This window comes from Balaenoptera musculus, chromosome 12 (assembly GCF_009873245.2).
Source record: "Balaenoptera musculus isolate JJ_BM4_2016_0621 chromosome 12, mBalMus1.pri.v3, whole genome shotgun sequence".
Classification (NCBI taxonomy): domain Eukaryota; kingdom Metazoa; phylum Chordata; class Mammalia; order Artiodactyla; family Balaenopteridae; genus Balaenoptera; species Balaenoptera musculus.
In genome coordinates, this window is record NC_045796.1 from 12,176,825 (window position 1) to 12,195,228 (window position 18,404).

The following is an 18,404-nucleotide window of genomic DNA, read 5'->3' on the forward strand; positions in this document are numbered from 1 at the left end:
CTTCCTGATTCAGTCTTGATAGATTGTGTGTTTCTAAGAACTTATCCATTTCCTCTAGGTTGTCTAATTTGTTGGCATGTAGTTTTTCATAATAGTCTTGTATGGTTCTATGTATTTCTGTAGTCTCAGTTGTAATGTCTCCTTTTTCGTTTCTAATTTTATTTATTTGAGTCTTCTCTTTTTATCTTAGTCTGGCTAAAGGTTGTGTCAATTTTTAATCTTTTCCAAAGAACCAGCTTTTGGTTTTGTTGATTCTTTCTATTGTTTTTCTGGGCTTCATTTCATTTATTTCCACTCTGATCTTTATTATTTCCTTTCTTCTGCTAACTTTGTTCTTTTTCTAATTCCTCGAGGTATAAAGTTAGGTTATTTGAGATCTTTCTAATTTCTTAATATATGCATTTATTGCTGTAAACTTCTCAGAACTGCTTTTGCTGCATTCCATAGGTTTTAATATGTTGTATTTTCATTTGTTATTTGAGATAATTTTTTATTTCTCTTTTGATTTCTTCTTTGACCCATTGGTTGTTCAGAAGTGTGTTTAGTTTCCACATATTTTTAGATTTTCCAGCTTTCTGCTTGCTGATTTCTAGTTTTATACCATTGTGGTCAGAAAAGATAGTTGGGGTGATTTTCATCTTCTTTAATTTTCTGAGATTTGTTTCATGCCCTATCATATGATCTATACTTGAAAATGTTCCATGTGCACGCCAGAAGAATGTGTATTTTGCTACTGTTGTGTGGAATGTTCTTCATATGTTTAAGTCCATTTGTTCTACAGTATGGTTTCCAACATTTCCTTGTTGATTTTCTGTCTGGATGATCTGTCCATTGCTGACAGTGGCATATTATTGCATTGTTGTCTATTTCTCCCTTTGGATATGTTAGTACAGTAAGTCCCCTACATACGAATGAGTTCCATTCTGAGAGTGTGTTCGTAAGTCCAATTTTTCCTAAGTCCAACAAAGCCTAGGTACCCAACTAACACAATCAGCTCTATAGTACTGTACTGTAATAGGTTTATAATACTTTTCACACAAATAATACATTAAAAAAAACCCACAAAAAATTTTAAAAAATACTTTTAATCTTACAGTACAGTGCCTTGAAAAGTACAGTAGTACAACACAACAGCTGGCATACAGGGGCACGTTCGCATCTTTGAAAGTTCGCAACTTGAAGGTTTGTATGTAGGGGACTTACTGTATTTGCTTAATATATTTCAGTGCTCCAATGTTGAGTGTATATATATTTACAATTATTATATCAATATCTTCAAGATGTATTGACCCTTTTGTCATTACATAACAACCTTGTTTGTCTCTTGTTGTCATTTTTTGGCTTGAAGTCTATTTTGTCTGATACAAGTGTGGCTCTACCCACTTTCTTTTGGTTTCCACTTCCATTCCTTCACTTTGAGCGTATGTGTGTCTTTAGAGCCGAAATGAGCTTCCTGTAGGCAGCATACAGTTGGGTTTTGTTTTTTTTAATCATGCAGGCATTGTGTACCTTTTGATTGGTGAATCAGTCCATTTATATTTAGAGTGATTATTGACATACAAGGATTTACTGCTGCCATCTTACCATTGCCTTCTGGTTGTTTTGTATCACCATTGTTCCTTTTGCCTCTCTGTTCTGTCTACCTTTCTAATGTGGTGGGTTTCCATGGTCATTTGCTCAGTCTTCCCTTTTTTATCTTTCATGACTCTACTCTAGAGTTTGGTTTTGTTATTGCCATGTGGCTTACGTAAAACATCTCAGAAACAAAACACTTCTTTTTATGCTGATAGCACCTTATCTTTGTCTATAAAGTTTCCACCCTTTCACTCTTCCTCTTTTCTATCTTTGATATCTCACTTCTTATGCTGTGAATTCACTGAGAAATTGTAATAGCTATATTTATCCTTTATATTCTTTTCCTTAAGCCTTTATGCTATAATTGTGGTTAACACACCATTCTAATATAAAGTTTCTAATTCTGACTGTTTTCACCTTTGCAAGAGTATTGTGTACTTTCAGTTGCTTTTATGTCATTATTAGTGTCCTTTTATTTTAGCTTGAAGAATTCCTTTCAGCATTTCTTGCAAGGCAGGTCTAGTGGTGAACTCCCTCAGTTTTTGTTTGTCTGGGAAAGCCTTTATTTGTTCATTATACTTGAAGGATAACTTTGCTGGATAAAGTATTCTTGGCTGGCAGTTTTTATCTTTCAGCACTTTGAGTATGTCATTCCATTCTCTCCTGGCCTGTAGTGTTTCTGCTGAGAAATCTGATAGCCTAGTGGTGGTTCCTTTGTAGGTTACTTTCTTTTTTTTTCTCCCCTGACCACCTTTAAAATTCTTTCTCTATCATTGATTTTTGACAGTTTCATTATAATGTATCTTGGGTAAGGTCTTTTTGCATTGAGGTGATAGCTTCTTAGACATGTATGCTTAATTCTTTCCCCAGGTTTGAGAAGTTCTCAGCAATTATTTCTCTAAATACATTCTCTGCTCTCTTCTCCTTTAGGAAGACCGATTATTCTTATATTTGTTTTTCTCATCATATCTGATAGCTCTCCTAGGCTTTCTTCACTTTTTAAAAATCTTAGTTCTCACTCCTGAGTCATTTCTAAATTCCTGTCTTCCAAGTTGCTAATTCTTTCTTCAGTCTGATCTGCCCTATTTCTTAAGCTCTCTAATGTATTTTTCATATCATTCATTGAATCCTTCAGCTCCAGAATTTGGTTCTTTTTTAAAATTTCAATCTCTCTGGTAAAGAACTCCTTCTGTTTACTCATTTTATTCCTGAGTTCATCGAATTGCCTTTCTGAGTTTACTTGTAGCTCATTGAATTTCATCATAACAGCTATTTTGAATTCTTTGTAAGTTAGATTACAATATCCTGTGCCTTTGAGTTTAGTTACTGGAGAATTATCATTTTCTTTTTGTGAATACCGTATTACCAGTTTTTCATTGTGTTTGATGAATTGTGCCTCTGCCATCTCATTTGAAGTAGCACACTTAGTTTTACTTTCATTAAAAAAGACTGGCAAATTAGAAACCCTTTTTTGTTTTCCAGGAGGTGGCGCTATAGCTCAAGTTTTTGGTTTCTCTTGACCTATCTGGCTTTGGGTCGCACTCTGAAGGGGATGTAAAAAAAAGTTCGGTAGAAAAAAGTCGGTTGCAGAGCGGTGGAAGGTTTGGGCTTAGCACCTGAGGCTCTTGAGTGCTCATAGCCCAGGTCCTCGAGTGGGGGTCCTACCCCTTGCTGAAATCCCAATGCAGACAGCAGAGGGCAGCACCTTCCATGCACTCTGTTATTCCTGTCTGCCTCTTTCCCTTTCTCTCCCTCGTCCCAGTCATGGAGGTCCCTCCTTAGAATCCAGATGCTGCCGGAGAGAAGCAGGTCCATCTAGTTGCAATCTGTGCAGCCGGGAGGTCGTTACTCACCCCTTTCTCTTTCCCCTCCTCTGTGAGGGAAGTCACCACTGTCCTGGTGAAAGCCCAGCACGTTGCTGTGTTGCTCTAGGAGGGAGGGGGACTCACTCCTGAGTTCCTCCTTCTCACCTCCAAGCTTGTCTTTATCCTGCTCCGGTGGCGTGCTGGCTCTCCCTGTGTCTGGCTGGACCTCCGCAAGCTCTCTGTCTCCCTGAGCGTCTGCTGCGGTTTTCAGTCGCCAGTTTCACTTCCCCCGCCCACCCCCATCAAGGTGCTGAGTGTGGGGCAGGCTCACTGCCTTCCTGGGGTCCACAGCCCCCCTTCCCGGTCCTGTCTGTCTACTTCCTGAAGCACAAGTGGGTGGAAATCTCCTGGTTGGTCCAGTGTAATGTGCAGAGGCACCTTTTCTGTTCGGTTATGAATGATGAATTGTTTATAAAAGGGAGAGAAAAAGAGACAACTCGTGCTGCCAGGATGTTGATGGTCACTTAAAGATCCGAACATTTTATATTTATCATGATTTTTTCCCCCACTTTTTGAGAGACCTTGTTTTGACAGTATTACTTGTGATCAGTCATCTGTGGAAAAATAGTTGGGATATTAAACTAGACTCTGACTATTATATGCTAATCACAGAAGAGTAAGTGCTAATTACAGAAACCAAGCTTCTCTGACAAAAGTACAAATCAGTAAGCCAGTGTCTAGTTTAGCAGAAGCACTGCTGGATGAGTTACTACAGGACGCGTGCTATAAAACTTACTTATGTTCTTCATTGAAGATATACTGAGCCCCAGCCGCATGAAAAGCCCTAGCTAGGCAGAGAGGGGGTGGTGACCGGAGTGGGAGCCCAGTCCGACATCTGCCTTCAGGAGTGCACAGCCTAGTGAGGAACAGATTTCTTCTTGCTGAAACTCTCAACTCTAAAGTCTTGCAAAGTTCCCTACATTATTTGACATTTGCTAATATAAGTAGATACCGTGAAAAAATTATGTGGTTTTTAGACTTAGGTTATAGACGTAAGTTATAGATTTAGATGGAGCCCCTGACCAATAGTGTTTGACCTGTTTGTACAAATTGAACCGTGATCTGAGGCAATCTCCATGCCTTTGCTGCCACCTTCCACGTCCTCTGCCATGTTGTCGACCACAGTTAGCCACGCTTCGGGTGACTTTAGGAATTCAGTCCATCCTCCACTTTTATAACAGACTTAATTTTCAGCTTTTTCTAAATCAAGGTCAGTATTACCTCCCTTCAGCATCTCAAGCTTTCAGATATTATAAATGACTTCTTCCAAAATAATAGATCCTGTTAGATCCTAGACAGAACTTAATGACTGGAGACACAGATCATGATCAGATTTCACACAGTGGTGCTCTCAGGGACTTTCTATCCTCGAGTAGGTGGCCATTGTAATGAAGAAAACCAAGTCACCGTGTAGCCTTCTCTCTTCTCGTAGTGCATGTATACGTGTATATAACGTTTTCAACAGTATAGGAGCCAGTTATATCAGAAACCACTGTCTTGACTTTTAGGCTTTTAAAGTTATGGTGATTGCTGTAACCCAGAATCTTTAGACATCTGAATTTTACCAAGGGTTTCTCAGGGTAGATATTAGAATATTTTTAGTGGAAAGTTTCTAACTCTTTGTTTTAGTTACCTAGTTGAGAGTAATTGATGGTGTTTAGAGGTTGTTGTCAACTTTATCTTTGATTTAAGGATAAGATCCACATATAGTTAAAGTACTTTTCCTCCAGGATTAAGGTCTTATGAAACTATTATTTGTTAAAAAGCTAGCTATGTCTTTGATTCTCTTTTTGTTGAGGATGTTTGCTTTTTGGCAAATTAAACACACTCATAGCAATTTTCTGTATGTGCTTTTCATCATATTGTAAATACTACATGCAGAGGATTTATTTTTAATCTAGGAAAGCAGTTTTCAAAGAGGAGAAAGAATGTATTATGATAAAGGAAAACAATAAATCAAATGATTAAATTTTAGTTGTAAAAGAATATGCTGCTGCTCTGAAGTAGTTTTACCATATTAGGGCAAATCAGGAATGCTCTGAGGAAAGCCAGAAAATATTTGACTGATAGTTACATTGAGCAAATTTTTAAAAATTCATTTTCTTAAGTAAGAAAGGGGAAGAGTTCGTACAGAGATGATAAAAATAACAGTACAAGCGTGTCCCTCTGGCTAAACTCTTTTAAACGCAAGAAGAGAAAGTCATAACACAGGTAAAATATGCTCAGAAAAAATTTACTAAAATTCAATGCTTATTCTCAACGAAAACTCTAAGAATAGATATGGAGAATTTCCTGTGTGATATAACAAGAAGGGCTTAGTTATAACCATCTTAAGATTTTTCCTGTGAGAATCGGTTAACCCTTCTAATTATCAGTCTTTAACTAACTTAATCAAGCTTTAATGGCAGAACTCTCACTGCTGTGGAGCTATTACAACTACACCCTGCTCTAAGTAGTTGAGCTCAATTCTTGCCAAATTCTTCCCTCTCATTAACTTCTCTAGCCCAGTCCCCAAAGTTTGAACCCCAAATTCTTTTCTATTTACAGAAAACACAGCCTCTTCGGTTCTTAAAATTAGACTAACTGGTCTACTCTAATGTTTCTTAAACTACTAGAGTTTGTAGTATATGGATTTTTAAGTTAGAATTTTTAAAATTTTGTATTTTAATTTCACTGTTGAGATCATAAATTATTTTACCAATTAGAAAACAAAATGTCTCTTTTGCAGTGCAAATTCACAGTTGAAAATGCTTCCATGAGAACGTAAGACTTGTTTCTGAAGTTTCTCAAGCTGGCATCTGAGACCCCTGAGAACTCATATATTTCTGGGGTTCCACAGTAATTTTTATTTCAACTAGTTGCACATTACAGTCGGCCCTCCGTATCCACGGGTTCCACATTGGTGGATTCAGCCCAACACCCAGATTAAAAATAGTCAAGAAAAATAAATTCCAAGATGTTCCAAAAAGCAAAACTTGAATTTGCCAAATATAGGACAACTATTTATTTACATACCATTTACATTGTATTAGGTATTGTAAGTAATCTAGAGATGATTGAAAAGTATACGGGAGGATGTGTGTAGGTTCTGTGCAAATGCTATGCCACATTATATAAGGGACTGAGTGTCCTCTGATTTTGTTATCTGGGGGTTCCTGGAACCAGTCCCCCACGGATGCTGAGGGACAACCGTACTCAAGTGGTGAGAAATCCTGAGCCATTAGCTAGTCCCTCAAATTCTATGTCATCTTTTTTCTTTTATAAATTGTGGTCATGGGTCTGGTGATTTAACATCCTTCCCACACCACTGTCCTGTACCCCAATCTAGTAGAAAAGTCACTTAGATACAATCTGAGAATTGCATCAGGCTCTTCTGATTGATAACAACAGAGGCAGTACACAGTAGTGGAAGAACTAGAAGTACTTTGAAGTCAGCTGGACCTCCTGGAATTCCAGTGCTCCTAGTTATGAGAACTTGGTCATGTTAATAAGCTGAGTTTTAATACATCAAGTTGGGGCAATAATGCCACCCTTGAAGGATTGTTGGTGAGGAATAGAAATAGTCAATATACAGTGCCTAACAGGAGTATCTCACACAGGGAGGCAGTCAGTGAAAGGTATATCTTACTGTTATGATTATAAACAAATATTTATGGACTAAGTTGTTATCCTGATATAATAATGTGGATTATAACTTTTAAGACATACATATAATTTATATATAGTTTTGTCTATTTAGAAGTATGGCACATGAGCAAAGTAACTCCCAAACATGGTACTATTTAAAGATAAGTTGTGTCAATACAATCTTCGATGAATTAATGATGCTACACACCTGTGACATAAGAAAAGGTCAGCACTTTGGGGCAATCCACGCATGACCTTTGAGAACAGCATTTTAGAAGCTTTCAGCTACGCTTGCCCCAGCTATGAGGCCTCGACCTCTGGTGAAATAAGCTTACTAAATGGATGGGTCCACATAAGAACAGCCATTTTTCATGCTTTTTGTGTCTTTTGAATCTGATATTGAGGCTGTTACTTCTGCTGTCTGTTCACCCTGTATTTGAAAATCCTTTGACGTAAGGTCAGAAGACTAATATTTTTCCTGCTTAACTAATATTCTTTGTATTTGGTCTGGCTTCTTAGAAGCAGAGATTGGGGTAAGGATTTTTGGGTAAGTGATGTATTGAGGAGACTCTGAAGAGAAGGAGTGAGGGGAAGCAGGCCAGAGGCAGGGGGGAAAAATGCTAAGCGAGGAAATTGTTTCACTTGGAGACTTAGCTTCAGCCTGGTCCCCCAGGGGTCCCAGCATAAGGTCTGAAGGGGAGCTCTGGAGCACAAATTGCCCCACAGGTTTTGTACTCCCTTGAGGCAAGGGGTGGCTGTTGTACCATTGTCAGTCGGTCTGGCTCCTGGCCACCTCTTAGGGACAGTTGGTGCCCTCACCTTGCAGTAGAGGCGGCTCCACATCTGTGAGCCATTAGCACCCAGCGCTCAGAACAGCTGGGGAATGGGGGGGTGGGGCACTATGTCACCAACAGTGGCCTCTGTTGGTTTCCTCCAGGAGACAAAGCTATCAGATTCCTTATGTGGCCTTCTCCGACTTGGTTGTGTGGGAAGTTCTATACTACATTTCATGTTTAATTGCTTTAGCAACCTTCAACCAGGATTATTTAATAGCATTCTTTCTCTCTTCCTTTTCTTTGTAATTTTAACCTTTCTTCTTTATCTTTTGGTTTTTCTATTTATTGGGCCAGCAGTTTTATTGTAAGCTGACTCAAATGCTTTTTGAAAGTGGATGAGTGTAAAAGAAAAATAAATATGTAAACTAAAAACCAGTTTTATAATTGGAAAAAATACCTGAGTTGTCCTCCTTAAAAATCAGATAAAATAAGTGTTGAATAGAAATAAGCGTATTTACTGTTACAATCTAATTTAACATTAGTTATGCTTTCATATGTATTCAAGAATAAAATAAGCAATAAGTATTATAAATCCAAGGAAGGAAGAAACAAAATTGCATTTTTGCAGATGACACTTTTTTTATATGTATAAAGCACAATGAAATGAACAAAATTATTGGAGGTAACAGAGAGATATGCAGCAGGGTTCTACAAAATTATAGGCTATGATGGAAATCCTCAAATGTCAATAAAGTTAGTATATTCTCAAGTCATATAGCTAAAAATATAGATGGCATTTGTTTAGAAAGTATTTTGACCGCTCAAAAGGAATATATACTTTCTAATTTTTTTTTTAATTTTTAAAAAATTTTTGGCTGCGTTGGGTCTTCGTTGCTGCACGCGGGCTTTCTCTAGTTGAGGCAAGCAGGGTCTGCTCTTCATTGCAGTGTGCGGGCTTCTCATTGCGGTGGCTTCTTGTTGCAGAGCACGGGCTCTAGGGCTTCAGTAGTTGTGGCGCATGGGCTCAGTAGTTGTAGCACACGGGCTCAGTAGTTGTGGCTTGCGGGCTCTAGAGCGCAGGCTCAGTAGTTGTGGTGCACGGGCTTAGTTGCTCCGTGGCATGTGGGATCTTCCTGGACCAGGGCTCAAACCTGTGTCCCCTGCATTGGCAGATGGATTCTTAACCACTGCGCCAGGAGTATATACTTTCAATGCCTTCCTAATTCCCATGTGAAATCGTACCTTTATTTTAGCTATTCTGTTAATATGTAATGATGATGATACAGAAGAGAATGATCTACCAAATAAAATAGGTATAAAATATTTTAGTCTGTATGTCTGTATGCACAATTCAAAATTATTTACTCACATAAAAGATAACTTCCCACTTCATGAGTTATTAATGTACAATGAAGTAGCCTTTTTCCCCTTTACCACTGTATTATGAACAATACCTAAGCATAAATGAACTAATAAATGTTTAGAAACAACAGTGTGTGCAGTGTTACCTTTGCACATTAGAAAATTCAATTTTTATTTTCTTATAAAGTGTTTGAATTACATATCATAATTTAACATCTTTTAAAGCATCCTTTATTCTTTAAGAATTCTTTTCACATCCATTAACCAATTGAAGCAACTCATTTATAAAACATTTTGTTAACATGAGTCAAACCTAAAAGGAAAAAAAAAATGACAACTTGAAAGTAACCTTTATCATCTAGATACTAATCAGTGTGATATTAAATGATAGGGGTAAATCAAAAATGATAGAGGTAAATGACTTAATCTGGAGAATCCTCTTATTAGCAGCCAGAATAGGGCAGTTCTTAAGCATTTTAAAATTTTAAAACAAGCTCTTCTTGTTTTCACTCAGCTTGTATTTGATGCTTTAAAAGTCCTGGAGGTTTCAGTTTGGGTTTGGTTTGGTTTGGTTTTGCTTTGCTGCAGTAGCATTTACCGATTTGTAGCATTTACCAATTTCTTTTCTTTGTTTCTGCCTAATCTTTGAATGCCATATTATATGGAGATATTTTTCCTAAAATGTCAACGGAGCCGGGAGATCACAGTAGGTGGGGACTTGGGGTGGCTGGTTTGGGCATCCTGTGAAAGAGGCGGACAGCTCTTCTGTGCGTCATAAGGCGCGGGCACAGAGGGGCTTGAAAACACAAGCAGGTTACCGTGGGGTTGCCGAGGAGAGGGAGCCAAAGCAGATGGTGTCCTGGGTTAACACCAGGACAAGGTGCTTTTTATACTTGGCAATGGAGTTCTTTTATAAAATCCAGTGAAGTACCAGTTAGGAAGATGTATCAACAATTTATCTTAAAAAGGAAAAAAAAAAAGCCATCAATTAATTGCCATATTAATATAATCAGAACCTCTTTCCATTATAAACCTTTAGATAAAACATGACAATAATGGAAAAATCATCTAAAACAGATATAATTGTACACGAAGTTTGTTGGCATTTTGAACAACTTCATTTTTAAGTATTTTACATTCTTTGTAGAGAAAGGTAAGCACAATTCTTGTATTTAATCTAAAATAAAGACAAAAATCACAGCAGGCACCTAAGTCATGTGCATCACACGGTTATTCACACATAATCCTTCAGGCTGTATGCTGAATGGTCCTCTGGCTGTGTGATGGAGACGTGCTGCTGCTTGGATGGGTGGAGCCAAGCTTCCGAATTCTCTTTTATACAGGATGTGCAGAAAATCATGCCAGAGATAAACAGCAGCATGGCCGAAATGAATCCAATGTAGACAGCTCCTCCGGGTTCATGTTTGTTGCTTTCTGGAACCGTCACATCCACAAAGTTTGCTATGATCTCCTTCGTGTACCACACCGTCGGTATTAAACCAGAGACCCCCGCAGACAGGAAACAGACTCCCCCAGCAAAGCGGGCGTAACCCTTGGTTTCCCTGTCCCCTCCTAAGCGAGTGCATTTCATCCCGATTGTGGAAGTGCAGATCCCCACAGCAGACAGGACACAGGCCAGGACCATGGCGGCCCGGGCGGCCTGCACGTGGGTGGGGAGGGCCAGGACGGAGTACTTCAAGGTGCAGCTGAACATCCCGGTGCTGTACCACGTGCAGTCCATCCACAGCCCTTGCAACTGCACGATGGCTGTGATGATGCTGGAGCCCGCGTCCACGTGCACCTTCCAGTTGGGCAGCAGGGTGGCCATGAGCACTCCAGAGACCCCAGATAAGGCCAGGGCAAAAGCAAGGAGCTGGAGACCCGCCGAGGTCATGACGTCACCGTTACCTTTGTCCTCCTAGAAAATCCTGATGGCTCTCGGTCAGAATTGTAGCTATTTCTGTGTAGTGGAGAACCAAGTAACAAAAGGCTGGGGAAAGAAGACAAAATCAGGGTTGAAAGAAAAAAAAAAAACAAAAAGACTTCTGTGTACAGTGGGAGCTGAGAACCCATCTGAACAGGTCCCAGCAGTGGATGAGGGCACTGCTTCCCAGGAGCAAAGCGCACACCAGGCCCCCAGAGGCCGCCCTTGTCCTGAGTGACTTTGCTTGGGTGCTGCTTGGTACATGGCATAAAGGAGCGGGCTGTCCACTTTGTTCTTTTATGTAAAATTTAAACTCTGCTGAAGTTGTCTATGTGCCTTGTTAGGAGATTTAGACATGGAACGCCAGCTGTAGGATATCTGATACAGAATTTTAATAGTATTACAGGTTTTAAAAACTTATTTCTAGTTAAAATACTCTATAGGTAATAAGGAAGAATAGTTTAAACCCACCTGTTAAAAATGATTTATAAATATATATTAGAAAAGTTTGAAGCATTCAAAAAATGATTTTATTTTTTAAAATGTATCACTCTCCGTGTGTTATTCACATGGCCCAGGTGAATTGTTTAAGAAGGAGAAGAAAGTAGTAAAAGAAATCAAAGTCACTGGCATGATTATCTCTAATTTCCAGCTTGCAAAATCCTTACTTAGGTGAGCAGTTGTTTCCCTTCAGGTACAGGTTACTCAAAACTGAAACAATTAAGCCACTGTCTTTTGCTTAGGAGAATGTGAGATCCTTTCTGTTGGTACCAGAATCGTTCCCTGACCCAAATGAAGTAGTCTGCTGCAAAACCGGTTATTCAAAACGATTCAGAAGTAGTGACAATGAATCTTGCAAATACATACCAGAAGTAACCACATCATCATTTGTATGAGAGAGATTCAAAAATAATTTATACTTTTTTCCTTCCTCCCTTCCTTCCCTCCCTCCCTTCCTCCCTCCCTCCCTCCCTCCCTCCCTTCCTTCCTTCCTTCCTTCCTTCCTTCCTTCCTTCCTTCCGTTTAATAAGAGGGAAAAGATAGCACTTCCTTTGTGACGTGCTGTGTTTTAATCAGGCAGTACTTACTGCTTTCTTTGAGGAAAATATAATGGTTTCTGAAATACAGCAATATTGACCTTTTTGTGTTTCTGAATTAACATTTGAGTGATGTATTAGAATGGCTCTATCATGATTCATATATTTGTCACAAAAGGCAGTATGAGCTCTGAATCTAAAGCACTTGGGTCACATCTTGGCTTTCCAGAGCCTCTCTGTGCCTCAGTACTCTCTTCTGGAAAGCAGGGAGGATTATAGTCTCTATATCATGGAGTTAAATACATGAAAGAATTTTAAAGGGTGTAGAACAATGTCTAACCCATAGAAAGTACTCAGTAAATTACAATTGATGTTGTTATTAGTATTTCTAAAATTTATATTATGTCACGTGACAATTGATATTTAATGACATCTGGATTTTGTTTTTCTCTTCCTTCCTTAGGCCGATTTCATTTGTATTCTTAGGAACTTAGAGCTGAAAGAAACCATAGATGTAATCTTGGCCATCAGCGTTGTTTCAGATTAGGACACTTAGGTAGTAGATCACCCCACGCCACACAGACCCCAGCAGCAAGATCGGCAGTGCCCACTTCCCCGCCTCTTCCCACCTCACTGCACCCTGCACCCTTGTCCCCCTTTACCACAGTAATTCTGGGTGAAATCCTCCTGTGTACTTCCTGTGGGAAGCAGGGAGAATACTACATCTAGAGACAAAGCACCGTTAACCATCCCCTCACTCACTCCCTTTCTCACACAGAAAAAAAGACTCCAGAGGGAATTAATAGAGCAAGTGTGAGCAAATGGCGTAGCTTCAGAGACTCACCAGGGAGGTTGATGCCTGGCTTTTGTGAAATATCTGCAGTAATGTGAATCCATGCCTGTGTTACTTTTAATACAGTCGTATAGTTTAATGTAGTTATAACATTGGTTCCCTAAGAGGTTAAATCCTGGGCTATCTGAATTCCATTGTTCTATTTTTGTTCATAATCTTAAAATGTAAATTCTATAGTTTCAGGAGATTTCCCTGAGATTTTGAATTCTTAGAGTTAGTTTCACTATAAGAAGCATCAGAGTGCCTTGGCTTTGCCTGCCATCCTACAGTTCCTTCTTTTTCTGTTTTCCAAATTTCTTTTCATATCTGAGACCAAAATAGAACAAAAGTTAAAGTTTCTAGAAAAAAAACATGAAGCACATGTTTATAGTTTCATAATAGCTGTTTTCAGGTTTGGGTTTTAACATTTTCAGACTCCAGCCAGCTCGCTCAATTACTGCCTTCCCGGACCATTTTCGGCTTAAGGGGTTCTTCAAGAGCGAGGCTGCTGTTAGCATTCCCTACGACCATCTCCTTTCTTTCTTTCTTTTTACTTTGGTTGAGTAACCTTTATGTGCTGATCAGTCTCTGCTCAGCTCAGCTTCCCAATTATAACTCTTTTCTTCCCATTAACCAATACATTTTATAAATTCCAGTGTAATTCAGACTTGGAGACAGCTTGTTCATCTTAATTAACAAGTGCTGGCAGTGATAGATTACAGATGGCCAAAATCCGCGTAAACAACGTGACATTGCATTCACTTAGCGTAGTGCTCACTTACTACTGAGTGTTGGACTTCAAGTGCTTTCTTCTGCATGGAGAACTTATGCAGAAAGGATTTGTTCTCCAAAATGAAGGTCACTCTTTCCCCTTTATAAAAATACACTGGCATCTTAGCTATATTGCTGTGAAATCTTTTTTTTTTTTTTTTCTCCTCCAGCCACAAGCATGGTACAGTTTGTGGCCTGTTCTCTCAGATTTCTGTCTCGTAGAGAATAAAGGCATACTTTGTTTCAGCGGTGGTGGTGGTGGTGATGGTGGTGAAATACTGTGAAAGTAAGCATGGAAAACAGTTCTAAATGAGAACTCTCTCGTGGTTCCAAAATCTGTTGCTTATAGAACAGGACCTATAATGTTAAATTTATGAGCTATTTCCCAAAAAAATTCTGACCTGGATTTTGTTAAAATGTAAAGTCAGTTTTCCAGACAAGATTTATTTATATCAAATCTAGTATTTAAAAACAGATTTACAACGTACAGTTCAAACCAAGTTATACTTGAAGATCTATATTTAGGTCCCAAAGCGTTGTGGAAGCTTCTCGTTTTCCATACCTTTTGTCAGTAGCCTTCAGTGACTTAACTCTCTTCTGTCAGTTGTCTTCAAATGAACCCCAATAAGATATGATGAAGAGGAGCCACATACCTGAGGCTCAGTTCACAGCTTCTGAATATTAGTGATGAAGCTCCAACAGGTTAACTTGCAAGTAGCAAATAAAGAGCAACGTAGAAATCCGAGCGGGGAAACTGCTGGTGGTGCCAGGAGATAAATACCAGGTCCCCCATCTCATTTTTTGAGCTGGGGGAGAATTAAGAAAAGAGAGGCGGGGGAGGGAGGGAGTTGTTGTTACAACAGACTTTGTCGAAACCTGAAAGCTGAAAATGCTTCTGTGTCACTATATACGGAGGAGGAATTATCTGGGTGCTCACAAAAAGACTTTCTTTTCTTTTAATATTTTAGTCCATAGTTATAATTTATTTTTGAATTTTTATCTATGTTGGAGGATACCGTTTATTATTTTATGTCCCCAATTAAAGAATATGGTCTGAAATATTTTTCACTAGACTGTGCTTTGCAAATGATAGTTAATTGAGACTATCTGTTTATTCTGGTGCTTCTGACTTGTCTGAAATCAAGATTTACAAAATTGGTAACTTTCAAACTAAACATTCAAAAGACAGTTTTATATATATCTTGATAAAAGTTGAAAAGAAAACCCAGCAACAGCTGTTGACTAGAATCTGAGCAGTAAACCTACAAGTATTTTTTTTTTGGGCGGGGGCAGGGGATGTATCCTGAATTTTCTATCAATCTTTCCACTGAGAAAGATTTCTAAAGTATAATAGATAGCTAGTGGGAAGCAGCCACGTAGCACAGGGAGATCAGCTCGGTGCTTTGCGACCACCTGGAGGGGTGGGACAGGGAGGGTCGGAGGGAGACACAGGAGGGAGGGGATATGGGGATATACGTATGCATATAGCTGATTCACTTTGTTATATAGCAGAAACAAACACAACACTGTAAAGCAATTATACTCCGATAAAGATATTTAAAAAAATGCATATTTCGGTTATCTGGATTTTTCTGGATTTTTTGTTGTTTTTAGTTGGTTTGTTTTCATCTTTTCTAAGTCTGGCATTTAGCAAGATACGTATTGTTTTCTCCTCTTAGAAATCTAATGCCTGTGGATTTGTTTTTTTAGCCATAGTGTTGTAATTTTGCTTTATAAACTTACTTTCTTATTTAATTTCATTGAGATATATAAACAGTTCTTTGTCTAAGTACTGAGTGAAGTAGAGTTGAATTTCAGGCACTAACACTAACAGCATTGTTATTACTGCTGTATCAAGAAATCCACCAGATCCCTTCAGTGTCTTGGCTTGTTTTGCTCCTTGCCGCGGTTGTCGTGCAGACTCACCTGTGCTGGGGCTGACTGGTGGCCGGTGGAGGGGCCCGTCTGCTCCCAGCTCTGACCTCCAGCATAATGCAGCTTGCTGAGGGTAAATGGTTTAAGCATGCTTTAATGTACATGGTTATTTTCAAACCCTTTTTGATTATTTTTCTGCCTTGATGAGAACACTTAACCTTCTAATACATTAGCTGCCTGTTTTAAAAAGGCAAACTTCTGAAATGCAAAGAACTTCCATTAACTACAGGCCTTTAACCCAAGGCAGAATTTCTTGTAAAAGAAAGGAGCTAGAAAGTAGAGGTGTATAGAGAAATATAATTCATTGACATTATTATCTACTTCCAATGTGGATATTAAAGAGAATTAAATCTTTTAAGTCCTGAGGCTTCCCTAGATAACTCTTTGTTTATCTTTACCTTAGTTTAATGTCTCTTCTCCAGCCCTCCCCGCTAAACACCCAAGTTTTGTATTGGGTTGGCCAAAAAGTTCGTTCGGGCTTTTCCGTAGCATCTTAACAGTTGTAAAATTTTAAACATCCAACCGAATATGTCCAGCTGCCGATGTGACATCACTGGTAGACATCTCAGACCTAATCAGGGACAGAATTGAGCTCTTGACTTTCCCCACACCAATTCTCCCCAGTTTCCCAGTGTCCATTAACGGCAAACTCATCCTGCCATTTGGTAGACCCTGGATCTTAAAAACATCCTTGATTCCATACCCAAGAGCCATTCAATCAACAAATCCTTTTGTTTCTCAACTTCAGAGTAAATCAAGTATCCTACCATCCGAGCCCCTCTACTGCTTACTCTGGCTGAAGACCTCTAGAATGTAAACGGCACAAGGGCAAGGATTTCTGTCTTGTTAATTACCAATTCTCCTGTGCCAGGAATGGTGCCTGGCTTATTGTAGAAGCATGATAAATATTTGTTGAATGAATTCAGAAGCTGATTTTGAGTATATAAAATAACAATAATACATTACCTTTACATGATTAAAAGTATAATTTTGTCCTTTTTTAAGAGACTGTCATTTTAAGTAATTTTGCAACTCTTTAGTTTTATAATCTTGATGTAATAATAATATCTACCATTTATAAACTGCTTCCTATATGCTAAGTACTGTTGAGGTATTTAATTCTTAAAACAAGCCTATGAGATAACAGAAATCCTAATTGACTAAGGTCCATAATATGAGTAAGTAGCAGGAATGTGGGATTCAGGCCCAGAATATTGTGATTTTTGAAACCCTTATACATTCATAGCCCTGCCCTGCCCCCATCTAGAACAGAATGTGTTTTTAAGTCTCATTATAATGAGTCGTTCCTTTCAGTGGTAGTCTGGATTAAGCTGTGGAAACAAATGAACTCTGACATCTGTAGCTTTACATATAAACATTTGCTTCTCACTCATGCCAAGTCCATGAATGACTGCAGAGTAGCTGGCCGGTGACGCAGCAGTCCCATCTGTCTTCTTTAAATGTTTGTATTTATCTGTTTTTAAGAAGAAATTACATGTGATTCCCTTAGTGTGTTTTTCTTAGTGATGATACTCTGGATAGTCAAGACAAGCTTTTCTTTTTCTTCTCAAAGAATCGGTAGTTTGACTGAATGTTTGAGAAGTGGTAACAGTACCAAACCTTTGTGGGAAAGTAGTTCTCCAGACCTGCGTCGCTCACCCCTGCCCACACATGAGCATCCGTGAGCATCGTCTAGCTTTAGAAAAGCCCTGAGGCCCCGGCCCCGCCCAGTGGCTCTTAATTCAGTTGTCAGGGGTGATGCCCAGTCACTGTGTGTTTAAAATGCCGCCCCCTTAATTCCCATGAAAAGTTAAGGTTCTGATTTTTAAAAAAACAGCAGCGTCTTTTCTCATTTGCTTTCTCTTCAACCTTGAAAATAATTAAAGTTCAGAGTAAGATTAAGATAGTTACCTGTTCCAGTCCCACAAATTTAAAGTGATTGACTTAATCTTAAAATAATGTTTTTCTTCTGACTCAGTCGTGGGAAATTAACAGTATCGGCTGTGAGCACAATCAGTGCATGATTTCCTCCGTCTTTATGGTGATTTTAGTTTTAAAATAATGCTTCAGGCTGCCCGAAGGCTTTATCTTTTAGAATCGGTAGTTTGTAGACTAGTTGATTATAGTGAGGACCATGTTACAAATGAAGATGACTGTTCTCTGGTTGCTGTGTGTTCCCAAATGTCTCAAGAGGCCATCCTGGCTCCATGGCTCTGTGCAAGTCGTGTGTGTTTCTGCTTGTTGGTTGCACTGCCATTTCCTCTATTGTTTATTTGTTTTGACAACATTTTGTTGCTCCTTTTTATGTCTTCATGTGAAAGGATCTTGAGAATTTGTTTTCTATGTCTTTATCACATTATTTTAGACTATTAAGGCTGTCTTGGATTTTGTGGTGACACTTGCAGATCAGCCTAGTTTTTTCAACCTCATAAATAATGCAAGTATGTATTTGCTGTGGCCTCCCCATTGCATTCTTTTTGCACATTATTTTGAAGAGCAGGACTTCTTTTAAAAACGTCCTCACTTATTGGTAGCGTCTCAGATTGCGGGCTGAACACCCCTCGTCCAGGCCTGGCTCTCAGCTCACCACCCTCTCCTCCTCCTCCCTTCTTCCTCTTTGTCTTCCTTCCCTGTGACTCTCTCCCTCTGCCCACTGGGTCTCCTACATTTCAGTCCCTGCCCACACTCTAGGGTCCTGGG

At 39.0% G+C, this 18,404-nt stretch overlaps 2 protein-coding genes across 2 annotated transcripts in view; one reads left to right on the top strand and one right to left on the bottom strand.

Moving 5' to 3' along the window:
• TFB1M (transcription factor B1, mitochondrial) overlaps nucleotides 1-18,404 on the top strand; it is a 56,381-nt gene that overhangs the window by 28,744 nt on the left and 9,233 nt on the right. The window lies entirely within an intron of this gene.
• CLDN20 (claudin 20) lies at nucleotides 10,161-11,120 on the bottom strand. The gene has a single exon (XM_036871928.1). The coding sequence runs from the start codon at nucleotides 11,097-11,099 to the stop codon at nucleotides 10,440-10,442; it is 660 nt and encodes a 219-aa protein (XP_036727823.1). The 5' UTR covers nucleotides 11,100-11,120; the 3' UTR covers nucleotides 10,161-10,439.

Bases quoted from the DNA above. Each gene is read 5' to 3' on its own strand.
- CLDN20 (XM_036871928.1), bottom strand. From the start codon at position 11,099: ATGACCTCGGCGGGTCTCCAGCTCCTTGCTTTTGCCCTGGCCTTATCT.